This window comes from Microtus oregoni, unplaced genomic scaffold (assembly GCF_018167655.1).
Source record: "Microtus oregoni isolate MIOR12 unplaced genomic scaffold, Mior012 000009F_ref0000495, whole genome shotgun sequence".
In the NCBI taxonomy this organism is placed as follows: domain Eukaryota; kingdom Metazoa; phylum Chordata; class Mammalia; order Rodentia; family Cricetidae; genus Microtus; species Microtus oregoni.
This window is the reverse complement of record NW_024543068.1, coordinates 37793618-37807899: the sequence shown is the minus strand read 5'-3', so window position 1 is coordinate 37807899 and position 14282 is coordinate 37793618. Positions and strand designations below refer to the sequence as shown.

Sequence of the window (14282 nt, the reverse complement as noted above, 5' to 3'; positions counted from 1 at the left end):
AAACATAACTGCATTCAAGTAACTAAACAAAGTTCATATATTAAAATCATGCATTTTTTCATTTTTTCTATTTATTTATTTATTTATTTATTTATTTACTTATTTTTCTATGTGTATGTTGAAGCATATGTGCCAATAAGCTTGTGAAAGTCAGAGGACAACTTGTGGGAGTTAGTTTTCTCCTTCTATCATGCAGATTCCAGAAATTAAGCTTAGGTCATAACCTTGGTAAGAAGCACCCTTACACACTGAACCATCTCATATCCCCAACTTTCCTGTGTGTATATGTATATGGAGGCCAGAGGTCCATGTTTGTTGTCTTTCTCAATTGTTCTCCATCTTATTATTTGAGACAGAATCAATCTCTCCCTGCACTGAGTGCTCACGGATGCAGCTAGACTAGCTGGATAACAAGCCCCAGGTAGCCCCTGCTTCTGCTTCCCTAGCACTGGGACTGCTGGCGTGTACTCTCATGCCTGGCTCTTTATGTGGTGATGGGGATCTGAAGTGGGGTCTTTATGCCTGCACGTCAAGCACTCTACAGTCTAAGCCATCTCCCTAGCTCCCTCCATTTTCCTTTCCTTTTGTAATACTTCATTGAGTATCCTGCCAGAAAGCATTTCCTCCTTTTATTAAATAAAACCTTTCAGTTTAAAAATAATAGATACCATAAACACAATACTTTTAGTCTAATACCGGGATTAGTTTTTGTGTTAGATTAAAAATCATAATTAATGCTAAATAAATAATAGTGTTATAAAAGTGGCAATCAGTCAGCAACTAGGATCTGTTCATCATTAAAGATAAACTCTCTAAATCAAGATTTAATCCCGTTTTAACCTCACAAAACCAAAACATTCCATACGATCGTAAGATAGAAATTATCTATGGTGATTTGAGCAAGACTAGCTCCCGAGGGCTCATATGGAGACTCTGTCCCCAGACAGTGGAACTGTGTGGGAAAGATTAAGGGTGCAACCTTGTTGGAGGAGCTGCGTCATCACATGCCATTTATCAGAAAAATACATGTTCTAATAAACCAACAACTGTTGAAAAACCAGCCCATAAAAAAAAAAACCTTTAAGATATAATAGTATATTTACAAAGAGAACACAGGTTTGGGCTTTTCATTTGTTATAGAGGACATTACTGAGCTAGCTAGTGAAATCTAAGTAAGATTTATAGATTACATTACAATTAACAAATCAATGTTATCACCTAAATGTTGGTAGCTGTACTGTGTTTCTAAAGAAGAACTGCTTGCATTTAGGAAGAACATAATGAAGTTTGTATCATACACTGTAGTATATAGAATGCATACACAACACCGCAGAGGGATAAAGTCAGTGTGGACTAAGGGGACGAAATATTTAACAAAGATTCCTCCTACTATTCTGGAAACTTCCCTATAACATGAACTTATGGCCTCTGTGGGCTTACTTAACATGGAGGAGGCTCTGAGTTCCATCGTCAGCATCATAAAAAATCAACCCAAATTAACCCCTGAAATTAATGTTCTAAAGTAGAACTGAAATTAGAGTTCTGAATTGATGTCAATAGAGAGAGTAAAGGTTTTAGACTCGATCTGCCAATGATAGGCTCCTTTCTTCAGTTTCATATGTAGTAACAATTATATGACTTAACCTAAATTTTATTTCTGTCAACTGGGGATAAAAAAATGTTTTGTTGTTATTTGCTTTGTTTTGAAGTAGCAATAATCCCTATGAAGTGCATAGTGACAGGATTTTTTCTTTTTCTTTTTTTTTTTTGAATCACCATATAAATGATCTTTATTCCTTTTTCTTTTGTTTTTCTGGCAGTGCTGAGGATCAAACACAGGGCTTCATGCAAGCTAGGCAAGTGCGCTCTAAGTGAAGTGTATTTCTAGCGCGTTTTTAACCTCTGTCTACTAATGTTTAAAATTACAATGATATATTCACCAATAACAATAAATCTGAAATTCCTTGCTTAGACAGAGCTTACTCATGCTCTTATAAGCCTGTAATTAAGAAAGGTGTATAAACCGCATTGTAAGTGATTTGACTTAAGAAATGCCTCTCCATGCTTAACAATATTAATAGTTCTTAGATAAAATAGTAGGAGGCTTGTCTAAGTGTAATACATAAGCTTCAAACAAATTCTTGATAGAAGATGCTAAGGTGAAAGGATGAATGGAAAGGTATAAAGATGCAAAACATGGAGAAAAACCAGTGAAAATCTTTTTAAAGTCAAAAGTCTAAAATATTCATATGGTCTCAAACATTCCTTATCACACATGTATGTGTGTGTGTGTGTGTGTGTGTGTGTGTGTGTGTGTGTGTGTGTATATATATATATATATATATATATATATATATATATATATATATGGAGGAGGGTCATACGGCCAGGCAGTTTCTTTATTAACCAATGAAAGTAACACATAGACAGATGACCCTCCTCCATCATATATATGTAATATATATCTCCTTTATATATACTTCTTAACCTTTATATTTATAGTTCTTAGTAAATTATTCTTCATCTTTAAAAGGGATAGTAGAACACAGCAGTAAAAGTGGAGGAAGGGGAATAGAACAGGAAGGGTTAAATGGGGTAGGGAATGGAAGGGAAGGACAGAGGAGAGGATACAAGAAGGGATAAAGAATATTAAAGACCTTTTGGAAAAGGTCTAAAGGTAAATGTCACATGGCAGAACCTTTCTGGGGGCAGAGAAAATTCCTTCTCTTAAGAGGTGTACTTCTAGGCCTGGAATTTTGGCGTACACCTTTCATCTCAGGATTCAGGAGGCAGAGTCAAGCAGATTTCTTTCTGAGTTTGAGGCCAGCCTGGTCTACAGAGAGAGTTCTAGGACAGCCAGGGCTATACAAAGAAACTCTGTCTCAAAAACAAAAACAAAGGAAGTATACTTTTAATATATTCTTGTACTCTGTTTATTGTAAATGTCTGTACCTTCCACTGATAACAGCTGTAAAAAAACAAGTGACTGTCTTCAGTGGTAAATTTCTCTGAATCTCTAACAATATCACAATCTGGCAAGCTATATTAAAATCATTATAAGTAAACAAAATGTTTGCTAAGTTTCCTTACTACTCTGAGATTTCCAGATAGCCAAATGTTCATGAAATTAAAACTAAACTGAAATTTGTTTATTTCTTTTATTTAATGTGTATGAATATTTTGTGTACATGTATGTCTGTTCACCACTTGTACACCTGGTGCCATTAGGTCAAAAGGAGTTGGATGCTCTGAGACTGAATTTACAGACTCCAATGAGCTTCCATGTGGTACTGGGAATCAAACATGGGTCCTCTATAATAACAACAAGTGTTCGTTTTTGTTGTTGTTGCTACTTTCTTTTTTCCTTTTTTTTTTAAAAATTGATTTTATTGAGCTATACATTTTTCTCTGCTCCCCTTCCTATCTCTCCCCTTCCCTTCAACCCTCTCCCATGGTCCCCACGCTCCCAATTTACTCAGAAGATCTTGTCTTTTTCTACTTCCCATGTAGATTAGATCTATGTAAGTCTCTCTTAGGTTCCTCACTGTTGTCTAGGTTCTCTGGGATTGTGATTTGTAGGCTGGTTTTCTTTGCTTTATGTTTTAAAAATGTATGAGTGAGTACATGTGATAATTCTTTCCGGGTTTGGGTTACCTCACTCAAAATAATGGTTTCTAGCTCCATGCATTTGCTTGCAAATTTCAAGCTGTTGTTACTTTTTTTCTGATGTGAAGTACTCCATTGTGTAAATGTACATTTTCCTTATCCATTCCTCAGTTGAGGGGCATTTAGAACAACAAGAGTTCTTAACTGCTGAGCCATCTCTCCAGTACATAAAATGAATTTTTTTTAATATTTATGTAATAGAAAGCTATAGTTCCCCATAGTTGATTTAATACAGATGATTTATCATACAAATATTAGTACCTTTAAAATCTTAAACATTCAATACATATAATATAAATATATATTAAATTTCAAAAATAAAATTACCCTCTTGTCCATTTCATATGATGAAGCTTCTGTACTTGGCAAAAGGTGGGTGACAGTAGCTATTAGGATCTGTAGGCAAAAGATGAAAAAGTAAATGAGTTTAAAACACATGACATTCATTGAATTCCCTAAAACTTAAGTACTACATGCTTAAGTGATAGAAAATCTATTGCTGTAAATTTAACATCAATATAACATCTAAACACAGTTTATAACCCATATACTGTTATATTAATTTGTACAATGTAACTTTTTTAGTACATTTAACTGTTAATCATTTATAATCCTCATATACAGAATGAAAATTACAATACATAAGTTCTGTCAATGGTAAATCATTTCATACAAATTCAATTCACAAGGTCAATCAATGAGTATAAAAACAGATATTCAGGTCCATTAGAGGAAATTCAAAGACAGAGGTAAAGGATTTATAAATATCTTTATAATCCTACCACCTCAAGAACTACATTCCTATGCCTTTCCAGATCTCCCTATCTATGCTGACTGAGCAGCCCACAACTGACATGCTTCAAAATCCAAAAATTTTACTGTACACTCCAAAAGATTTTGTGGTTGGGGGTATCACGCAGTTGTAGAGTACTTGCCTAGCATGCAAGACACACTGGCTCACAGCTAAAAAACACATAAAAATGGTGGAACAGGCCAGTAATCCTAGCACTGGACAAGCAGGAGGATCAGGAGTTCTAGCTCATCCTTACTAGCCAGTAAGTTTGAGTCCAGCCTGGGCTATATGAGACTCTGTCTCCAAATGTAGAAATTTTGAGTTTTAAAGAATTTCAAATTTTTGAATTAGGGATGTTTGACTGCTGGAGTCTATAAAAGTATTCCAAGACAGGAAAATATGAAAGTTTTCTAAGGTAAGAAAACAAAACAAAACAAAACAAAAAATACTTGAAATCTGAAAATACTTCTGATAAACAAACATTTCACATAAGGAATATTCAAGATAGATATATGTGCAACATGTAAATATAGTCTTTGAGGTAAGTGTTTTAAATGAACACATATTAAAAGCATCAAACGTTACCTAAACACATATGAAATAGAAATATGAAATTAAAAAAAGGACGTCATTAAGGTAAATTTCATCTATTTGGAAAACACTTAAATTGCAATGACTTTTTTTGAGATGCAGTGCTGCTACATTGCCCAGGCTAGTGTTAAACTCCTGGGCTCAAGTGCCCTTCCGATCTGATCCTCCTGAGTAGACATCAGTATAAGTATGTGGCACTATTCCCATTTTTTTTTAAGAAAAGAGATGTTTATTTTATCTACATGTGTATTTTCCATGTGTATTTGTATGTGTATCACATTCATGCATAGTAGCCCAGGAAGTCAGAAGGTGCCGAACACCCCTGGAACTCAGGAGCTGGAGCTGCAGATGGCTCTAAGTCACAATATGGCTCTTGGTTCTTCTAGAAGAGCATTAAACAGTGTTAGCCACAGAGCCATCTCTCCAGCCCCACCCACATTTAATAATTTTTATTTTGACTTATATGTACATGTGTATGTCTGAAGGTTTGTATGCTGTTTGTGTGTGGGTGCCTGAGGAAGCCAGATAATGGTACTGATCCCATGGAGCCGACACTAAAGAAGTTGGGAGCACCTAATATGCGTGCTGGGACTGAGTTCAAGTTCTCTGGAAGAGCAGTCAGTGCTTATAATTGCTAAGCCATCTCACCAGCCCAATCCCTAGCCTTTTTTTCCCCTTAAATTTCTGTGTATATTTGCCCATTTGTGGGTATGTGTATGTGAGTGCAGGCTGTGTGGAGGTCAGAGCCATCGGATCCTCCTTTAGCTGGAGATTCAGGCAGCCATAAGCCTTTGATGTATGTGCTGGGAACTAAACTCTGGTCCTATGCAAGAGCAGTAGATGCTCTAACTGCTGAGGCAGCTCTTTAGTCCCTATTCTTAGCTTTTATTTAACATTTCTTTTGTAGTAATGGTGATTGAATCTAAGCCTTGGCATGTTAGGCAAGTACTCTACCACCATGCTACCTCGTCTTTTAAATTCAACAGTTATATTAGTTAATTTTTAATTAATTAAAATAGGGTCTCACTAAGTAGTTCAGGGTGTCCTAGAATATGTAATTCTCCACGTCAGCATCCCGAGTAGCTGATATTACAGACACCAGTCACCACAAACCAGCTGTGGTGGTTTGAATAGGTATGGCTCACATACACTCATGTGTTTAAATGTTTGGCCACAGTATGTGGCCTTGTTTGAGTAGGCAGGGCTTTGTTGGAGTAGGTGTGACTTTGCTGGAGGAAGTAAGTCCACTGTGGAGGTGGGCTGTTAGGTCTCATATATGAGATATTAGACATGGAGAAGCAGAAATTAGAGATTACCCAGCTGCTTTTCAGTCTTGCATTGGCCCAGTATTCCCTTACTATCCTTCCATTCCTTTTGGAATGGTAATATATACCCTGTGCCATTATATGCTGGAAATATGTAATCTGCTTTTTGATTTTGATTTTACAGGAGATTACAGTTAAGAGATTTCATGAAATCTCAGAAAAAACTCAAAACTTTTAAACAGGATTGGGACTGTTAGAGACTATGGGGCCTTTTAAAGTTGGACTCAATACATTCTGCATTATGCTCTGGTTATAAACCTATGGGGTATAGGGGTTTGAATAGGTATGGCCCCCAAAGACTCACGCATTTAAATACTTGACCATAGGGAATGGCTTTGTCGGAGGAAGTGTGTCCCTGTGGGCGCAGGCATTGAGGTCTCCTATGTGCAAGCCACGTCCAGTGTGGCACACAGTCTCCTTTTGTTTGTGGAATGATGAAAACAGACTAAACCTCTGAAACTGTAAACCAGCCCCAATTGTGTATTTTCCTTTATAAGCATTGCTATGGTCATGTGTCTTTTCACAGCAATAGAAAGCCTAACTAATAGAGCAATCTCATATACATGTTGCAAATGCAGTAAAGGTGCTGGTACTAAGTATGTGTAAGCCTGTGAGGGAGCACATGTATATATGTGAAGGCCAAAGGTCAGCGCTGGGTTGTCCTCTTCAGTCGCTTTCCACCCTGAGTTTCGAGAGGGGGACTCTCAACCTGAAGTTCATTCATTTGGCAAGACTCGCTGGCCAGTAAACCCTAGAAATCCTTCTGAGTCTACTTCCCCAGTTGTGGGACCACAGGTGTGATCTTCAGCACCCAAATTCTATGTGAATGCTAGAGATGGAACATAGGTATTAAGCAAGGACTTATCAACTACACCATTTCCTCAACCCCTGGAAATAATTTTTATTGCATTCTTACTGTAATTGTACTTATACACTATTATATATTTTTAACCAACTGTTTCCATGTATTAAGTAGAAAACTTCTAAATATACCTACCATACAAATTCAAATAGCTCAATAGTAATGAAATAGACTGAAATTTCATGGGAAATTTTTTTGAATAGATCATTCATCAAAAGAACATATACAACCAGGCAGGCAGTGGTGGCACACACCTTTAATCTCAGCACTTCGGAGGCAGAGGCAGGTGGATATGTGTGAGTTCAAGGCCAGCTTGGTCTACAAATCGAGTTCTAGAACAGATAGGACTGTTACAAAGAGAAACCCTATCTCGAAAAATCAAAAACAATATATGTATATGTGGAAATAAGCTAAACATTAAGACTCAAAAGAGAAGTGCAAATAAATAAAAAGTGAGGTCTAGCGTTTAGCTTTTGACAAAGAGAATACTTAGAGATCTGAGGCTCAATATCCAGTACCAAAAGATAAGCAAAAACTCACAATGAGATAACCATTCACTATAGTATTAAAAAAGACAAAAGAAAAATGTTTGTGAGAAGTGTTGTGACATGCAAATCAGTACATTAAAAATGGCACAGCGGTTACTCAAAAATTTAAAAAAGGACTTCCATATATAATGTAATCATTTCACTACAGGATAAATTCCCAAATGCAATGAATTCAGAACCCACAGGTATCTTCGACACTGCATCCAGCCTCTCCACACAGTCAGATCTCAACATCCATCTGCAGGATCTAACCTGATCCCATCACAAAAATCATAATAATACAAATGATCAAACCAGCATCTTCTCTCCAAAACCTACCAGTTTGGTGGGAATGCTTGCCAGTGAGAATGACCTAGATGAAACCCAACACAGGATTTAAAGTTCATCAAAGAATTTGAGGAGTTTACAGAGGACACAAAGAAACAGCTCAATGAAAGAAAAAAGAAAGAGTAAGGAGAACAACATCCAAGTGATGGCCAATAAAACACAAACATATAGTTGAGGGAAATGACGATGCAGGACTCGACAAGAGAATTCAGTAAGGAGATAGAAACACTGAAGAGAACTCGAGCTGAAATGAAGAAGGAACTGAAACCCAATAACTCAACTAAAAAACTCAAAGGAAAGTCTTCTAAGTAGAATGAATCAAGCAGAAGACACAATTACAGGACTTGAAGGTAAAGCAGGATCTAGAACAAATATGCAAGAAATATGAAAAGTCAAAGGAACATACAGGAAATGAGGGAAACAATAGAAAAAACCCTTCAAATTATAGGCATAGATGAGGAAGAATCATTCTAGGACAGTGACAGATAAGAACTTAAACAAGATCATAGAAGAAAACTTTCCCAAACTAAAACACACCTTTACAGAAAAGCATATGAAAGAACACAGAACATTAAATAGACAAGATCAAAAAATAAAATCCCCAAAGCATATAATAGTTAAAACACTACACAGTGCAAGAGAAAAGGCAAATATCACAAATAAAGAAAAAAATCCCACAAGAATAACAGCTGATTTCTCAATAGAAACTTGGAAAGAAGAGCCTGGAGACATGTATTCTAAGTCCGAAAAGACTATAACAGCTAGCCTTAGACTAATATGCCTGCCCAGCAAAATTACTTTTCATAATTGAAGAAGAGAGAAAAACTTTCCAAGATATAATCAGACTAAAAAATTTATATTCAACCAAAGAAATCTAAATAACGTATAAGAAGCATGACTTCAGACAGAAGAGAGAAAGGAGCATAGCAGAGAGACAGTGGAAAGAAATATGAAGCCATAATTATTAAAACACAAAGTTCCACTGAGAACACAAACAACACCAAAAATTAACAATGTAATGACCACAATTGACACACACATGTCAATAATAACTTTAAATATCAATGGCCCTGATTCTACACCCAAAAGATACAGACTGATTGAATAGATCTGGAAACAAAAAGACACCTATCTGTTGTCTGCAAGAAACACAGTTTGGCTTTAAAGACAGGAACCACCATAAAGTAAAAGGAGGGACAAAAGCACTCAAATTCAATAAGACTGGGAAGCAAAGAAATACCTAACAAAATAGGCTTCAAATTGAAAATAGTAAGAGATAAAGAGAAACACTTCATTCTACCCAAGGAACAGCTAACCAAGAAGACAATCCCTGGTATTCATATACCCAGAGTCTGGAATATTCTGGTGGAGGCTCCACCTCAAAACCCCTCCCTGATCTCATTCTCCCTAAACCCTGTCTCATTCCAGAAAGCCCATCATTGAAAGCTCCTCCCTGGAGATGCTCAAGACTATGCTTACCAACTATTTAAGATCCAACCCATAGATCTGCCATGGGAGCCCTTATGATCTGTCCCCTGCCTTCCCAAGGGTTACCTGGGAGTGTTCTGCTTTGCATTGCCCTCTTTATTAAATCTGGATTTATTAATTCAGTTTGATTTGGCTTATTGCATCAGCAGAGGAGGAGCTCAGCAACCAGGAATCCAGTATCTAACAAGGACATTCAATCTCAGCACCTACAAGGTGGCTCACAACCTCTGCAACTTCAAGTCCAAGGATCTGATACCCTCTTTTGGCCTCTGTAGCTACCAAGAACACAAGTGGTGCAAAACATAAATGTGTGTGTGTGTTGTGTGTGCATTTACACACAAACATATACACACACATATATTAGGCAAAACACCTATACATATAAAATAAAAGTTACATATTGGGCTGTGAGCAGTGGTGCATCCCTTTAAGTTCATCACTTGAAGGAGGAGGCAGGTGGATCTCTATGAGCTTGAGACTAGCCTTATCTATATATTGAGTTCCAAACCAATCAGAGCTACATAGTGAGACCTGAACCAAAAAATAAAAATTAGTTATTTCTGAAGAGGCAAATGATATAACAACTGCTATCAAGTAGGAACTTAATAAATACTTGTTTTCAGCTTTCTTGAAGATGTAAGAATACCAAGAAAGGCATACAGAGGGAGAGGATTTTGAGAGAAGTAAAGCATTTCAGAGAAGATGAGAGTTAGAGGTACATTTGGGAGAGAGTAAGCAGACTTAGTTGCCCAAATATAGGCCCCATATTTCATGGGAAACTGTATATTGTTCTGGAAAGATGAGATGGGTCTTCAGTTGGAGGTCTGAATTCACAGCCAAAGAAAGGAACTTTATTTTATGGCCAAAGATAAATGTGGAAAAAACCTTTTTTCATTTTTGTTATAGGTAACATGACAAAAAGTCATGTGAATATTCATGATGCCCTAAAGGGGAAGATGGTGTGGGAGGTCCTTCAGTCTATGTGTTGCTTTTATTGGTTAATATATAAAGAACTGCTTTGAGCCTTTGTTGGGGAAGAACAGAACTAGGCGGGGAAAGCTAGGCTGTATGCTGGGAGAAAGAAGGGCAGAGTCAGAGAGAAGTCATTTAGCTGCCAGAGACAGACACTGGGAACTTTACCTGGTAAGCCACAGCCACATGGCGATATACAGATTTTTTTTTTTTTTGAGACAGGGTTTCTCTGTGGCTTTGGAGCCTGTCCTGTAACTAGCTCTTGTAGACCAGGCTGGTCTTGAACTCACAGAGTCCACCTGCCTCTGCCTCCCGAGTGTTGGGGTTAAAGGCATGTGCCACCACTGCCATACAGATTAATAGAAATGGGTTAAATTAATATAAGAGTTAGCCAATAAGAAGCTAGAGTTAATGGGCCAAGCAGTGATTTAATTAATATAGTTTCTGTGTGATTATTTTGGGGCTGAGCAGTAGGGAACCAACAAATGGCTTCCTCCTACAGGAAGAAGGAAGTGCCCTAAAGGTACTTGCCAGAAGCAAGACACTGCAGTAGCAAAAATGATTGGCTAAAAAAGGAAGGAATAATGCCCTGATTCTGGTAAACTGAAAGGAGAGCATGTTTAACTTACCTAAGAAAATGAGGCAGAACATAGATTTATAAACACAATGGCATTAAGAAGTTTGTATAAAAAATATAACTTTCACAACTAATAACTATTTTCATGACTTAAAAAAATTTCATTCCAAACCAGGAAACAATACTTTTTTTTTGGTTTTGTTTTGTTTTATTTATTTTTTGAGACAGGGTTTCTTGTGTAATAGTCTTGGCTGTCCTGGAACTCCCTCTGTAGACCAAGCTGATCTTGAACTAGGAGATCCGTGTGCCTTGGCCTCCCAAGTGCTATGATTAAAGGTGTGTGGCTCCATCACCCGGTGGAAACCATACTTCTAACAAATATTACAAAGGAGGGGGCTGGAGAAATGGCTCAGTGGTTAAGAGCATTTACTGCTCTTGCAGAAAGCCTTGGTTCACAGGATGGTTTATAACCATTTGTGGTTCCAGTTCCAGAGTATCTGATGCTCTCTTCTGATCTCTGCAGGCATTACATGCATGTGGTGCACATACATACATGCATATAAAATAAAGATCTCTTAAAAAATTGGTTCCCATGGGAGGCCTGCCCTTTTCTTAACAGAAACAGAGGAGGTGTGGATTGGGCGGGGGAGGGCAGTGAAGGGAGAGGAGAAGGACTAGGAGGAGAAGAGGAAGGAAAACTGCAGTTAGGATGTAAACTAATCACATAAATAAATAATTTAAAAATATAAAGGAATTATCAGGAACTTTGATACAAAAATGTAGAAAAACCAAATATTTACCTATGAAAAAAACAGCACCTATTAAAATAATTTCATATTTAAGGTATCCATATCTAATAAATTTTAATATATGGTTATAATAAAAATAAAGAAAAAGTTGTTCACCTGAATAATTTTCAAGGGCGAGTCGGGCTGGTAGGTCTGCAGTCTAGGTGCATAGTGAACCAGCATGTGAAGCATGTGACACGCCACATGCGCAACTGTTTTATTCGTGAACTGAAACAACAAAAGCCATTGTTAAAAAACCCTTCTTTATGCCTACTCGTCAATATTAGCTTCTGGTGATTTAAACCTCATGTTTCCTTTTGGCATAAATATCAGCTGTTGTACCGTACATCTCTCAAAGCTGTACCTACAATTTCCATTTTATTCTTCACTTTGCTCAGTAAAGCGCCTCAAACATAGCACATAATCAGAATTATCGTCAGTTCACTGGGGTTACTCAAAAGTGCTTACTATGCATAACACATATTTAGCCTTAAACAGATGCTGTGGTATTAAAAGCTTTAAGACAAGAATAATAAGTATTCTTTCATAAGTAAAAATACTCATATAAGCAGGGAATAGTGGAGCATGACTGAAATTTCAGCATGCAGAACGCTGAAGCAGGAAAATTCTGAGTTCGTGACAGTCTGAGCATTCTACTGAAATTAGAAGGTAGCCTGGGCTAAATAGTGAGACTGTCTTAAACAATAATAGCAAAAAGAAACCCCTAAATAATACTGAAATGCAGTAAATTTTATAATTTTATTCGATATTCTACTTGATTAGATTATCACTAATTTTTTAAACTCTTTTTGTGTTGGTTGCCTGCATCTATGGATGTACACCATATATGTGCCTGGTAGGCAAAGAGGCCAGAAAAGGGCACTGGGTCTCCTGGAACTAGTTATAAGGAGTTCTGAGTTGACACATGGATGCTGGGAATTGAACCCAGGGTCCTCTGAAACAACAGTAAGTGCTCTTAACCACTCAGCTATCTCTCCAGCCCCTAGATTACTACTTTTAAACAAATTTCTATTCTGGTTATAAAGAGGATATTTATTTTGATTAATAAAGTCAAAAACTCAGTAATTTAGGGAATAATAAAGATCAGAAAGTAAGTCACAAAAATACTAGTTAAAAATCAAGAGGGCTGGGAAGGTGGCTCAGCTTGTGCCTACAGCTGAAGTGTGAGGATTTGAGTTCAAGTTCTCAGCATTCTATGAAAAGCTGCCCATGACTTTGACCTCAGCACACAAGCATACACATAAACATACACCATACCTCTCTCCCTCTCCCTTCTCTTATGCATACACACACACTAAATCATCTCCCTCCTATGTGCTGTTTTAAATAACTGGTTTATTTTTAAGATGTCAATCACATATTTTCTAGGAAAGAAATCAAATATAGAAAAGTTCAGACATAAGAGCTCATCACAAAAATACCTTAAATTCAAGAGTGGAACTATTCTTAAAGTGAGTCAGAATCAGGAGTTAATGTAATAATACATGATGAAAATGACTATTGAATGTTGTAGTCACAGGGTCCCAGGATTATTAAATGTGTGGGGGGAAAAATCCTGTGTCCTAATGATCTCGATATTTTTCATGAAATAGATTTCTTTACCTTTAATGAAACACAAATTACATTCAGAGCTTCTTTAATTTGAGGATGATGAGATTCATGAACTAATTCTTCACAAATCCAAATACCTAAACTGCAAAGTGCTACACATCTGAAAAAAAAAAAAGATACCCTACAATGACTTCAAATAAAACACAACATTCAGTACATTCACTGTTTAAATGAATCAAAGACTTTGCTAGTTAGCTGATAAGTGAGGAAAAGCAGAAATAAAAACACTGCCAATAGAAAGCCAGTTTTCTCCTGTAATTCATCACCAATAGTGACACAACAAACAGAGCAGGAGTGCTGGGAACAACATGCAGCACCTTTCTGACAAATCCCTAAGATTAAATTGACGAGAAGTCTTCTTCCCAAACAAACAGAGAGCCTGCTTTACAGGAGAGAGTCTAATATTCTTGACTAGCAACAGGACAATTAGCTTAGATAAATATAATTGATGGAGTAAGTAAAATATTTTTGTTATTCAAATTTAACACAACTAGCCACAATTTTCTTAAACAAACTAAAAATAATTTTTTTTTTTTATTTTTTGAGACAGGGTTTCTCTGTAGCTTTTGGTTCCTGTCCTGGAACTAGCTCTTGTAGACCAGGCTGGTCTCGAACTCACAGAGATCCGCCTGCCTCTGCCTCCCAAGTGCTGGGATTAAAGGTGTGCGCCACCACCGCCCGGCTACTAAAAATAATTTTTAAAAACTCCAGAA

At 36.9% G+C, this 14282-nt stretch overlaps 1 protein-coding gene across 8 annotated transcripts in view; it reads right to left on the bottom strand.

Annotated features, from left to right (window-relative positions):
* Positions 1–14282, bottom strand: part of Ralgapa1 (Ral GTPase activating protein catalytic subunit alpha 1) — a 237244-nt gene that overhangs the window by 77654 nt on the left and 145308 nt on the right. For all 8 annotated transcript variants that reach the window (XM_041658516.1, XM_041658517.1, XM_041658518.1 and 5 more), the window contains 3 exons: positions 13561–13669; positions 12055–12165; positions 3994–4062 (listed from right to left, as the gene is read on the bottom strand). In XM_041658516.1, coding sequence (XP_041514450.1) covers positions 3994–4062; positions 12055–12165; positions 13561–13669 — 289 coding nt within the window. The remainder of the gene's footprint in view (positions 1–3993; positions 4063–12054; positions 12166–13560; positions 13670–14282) is intronic.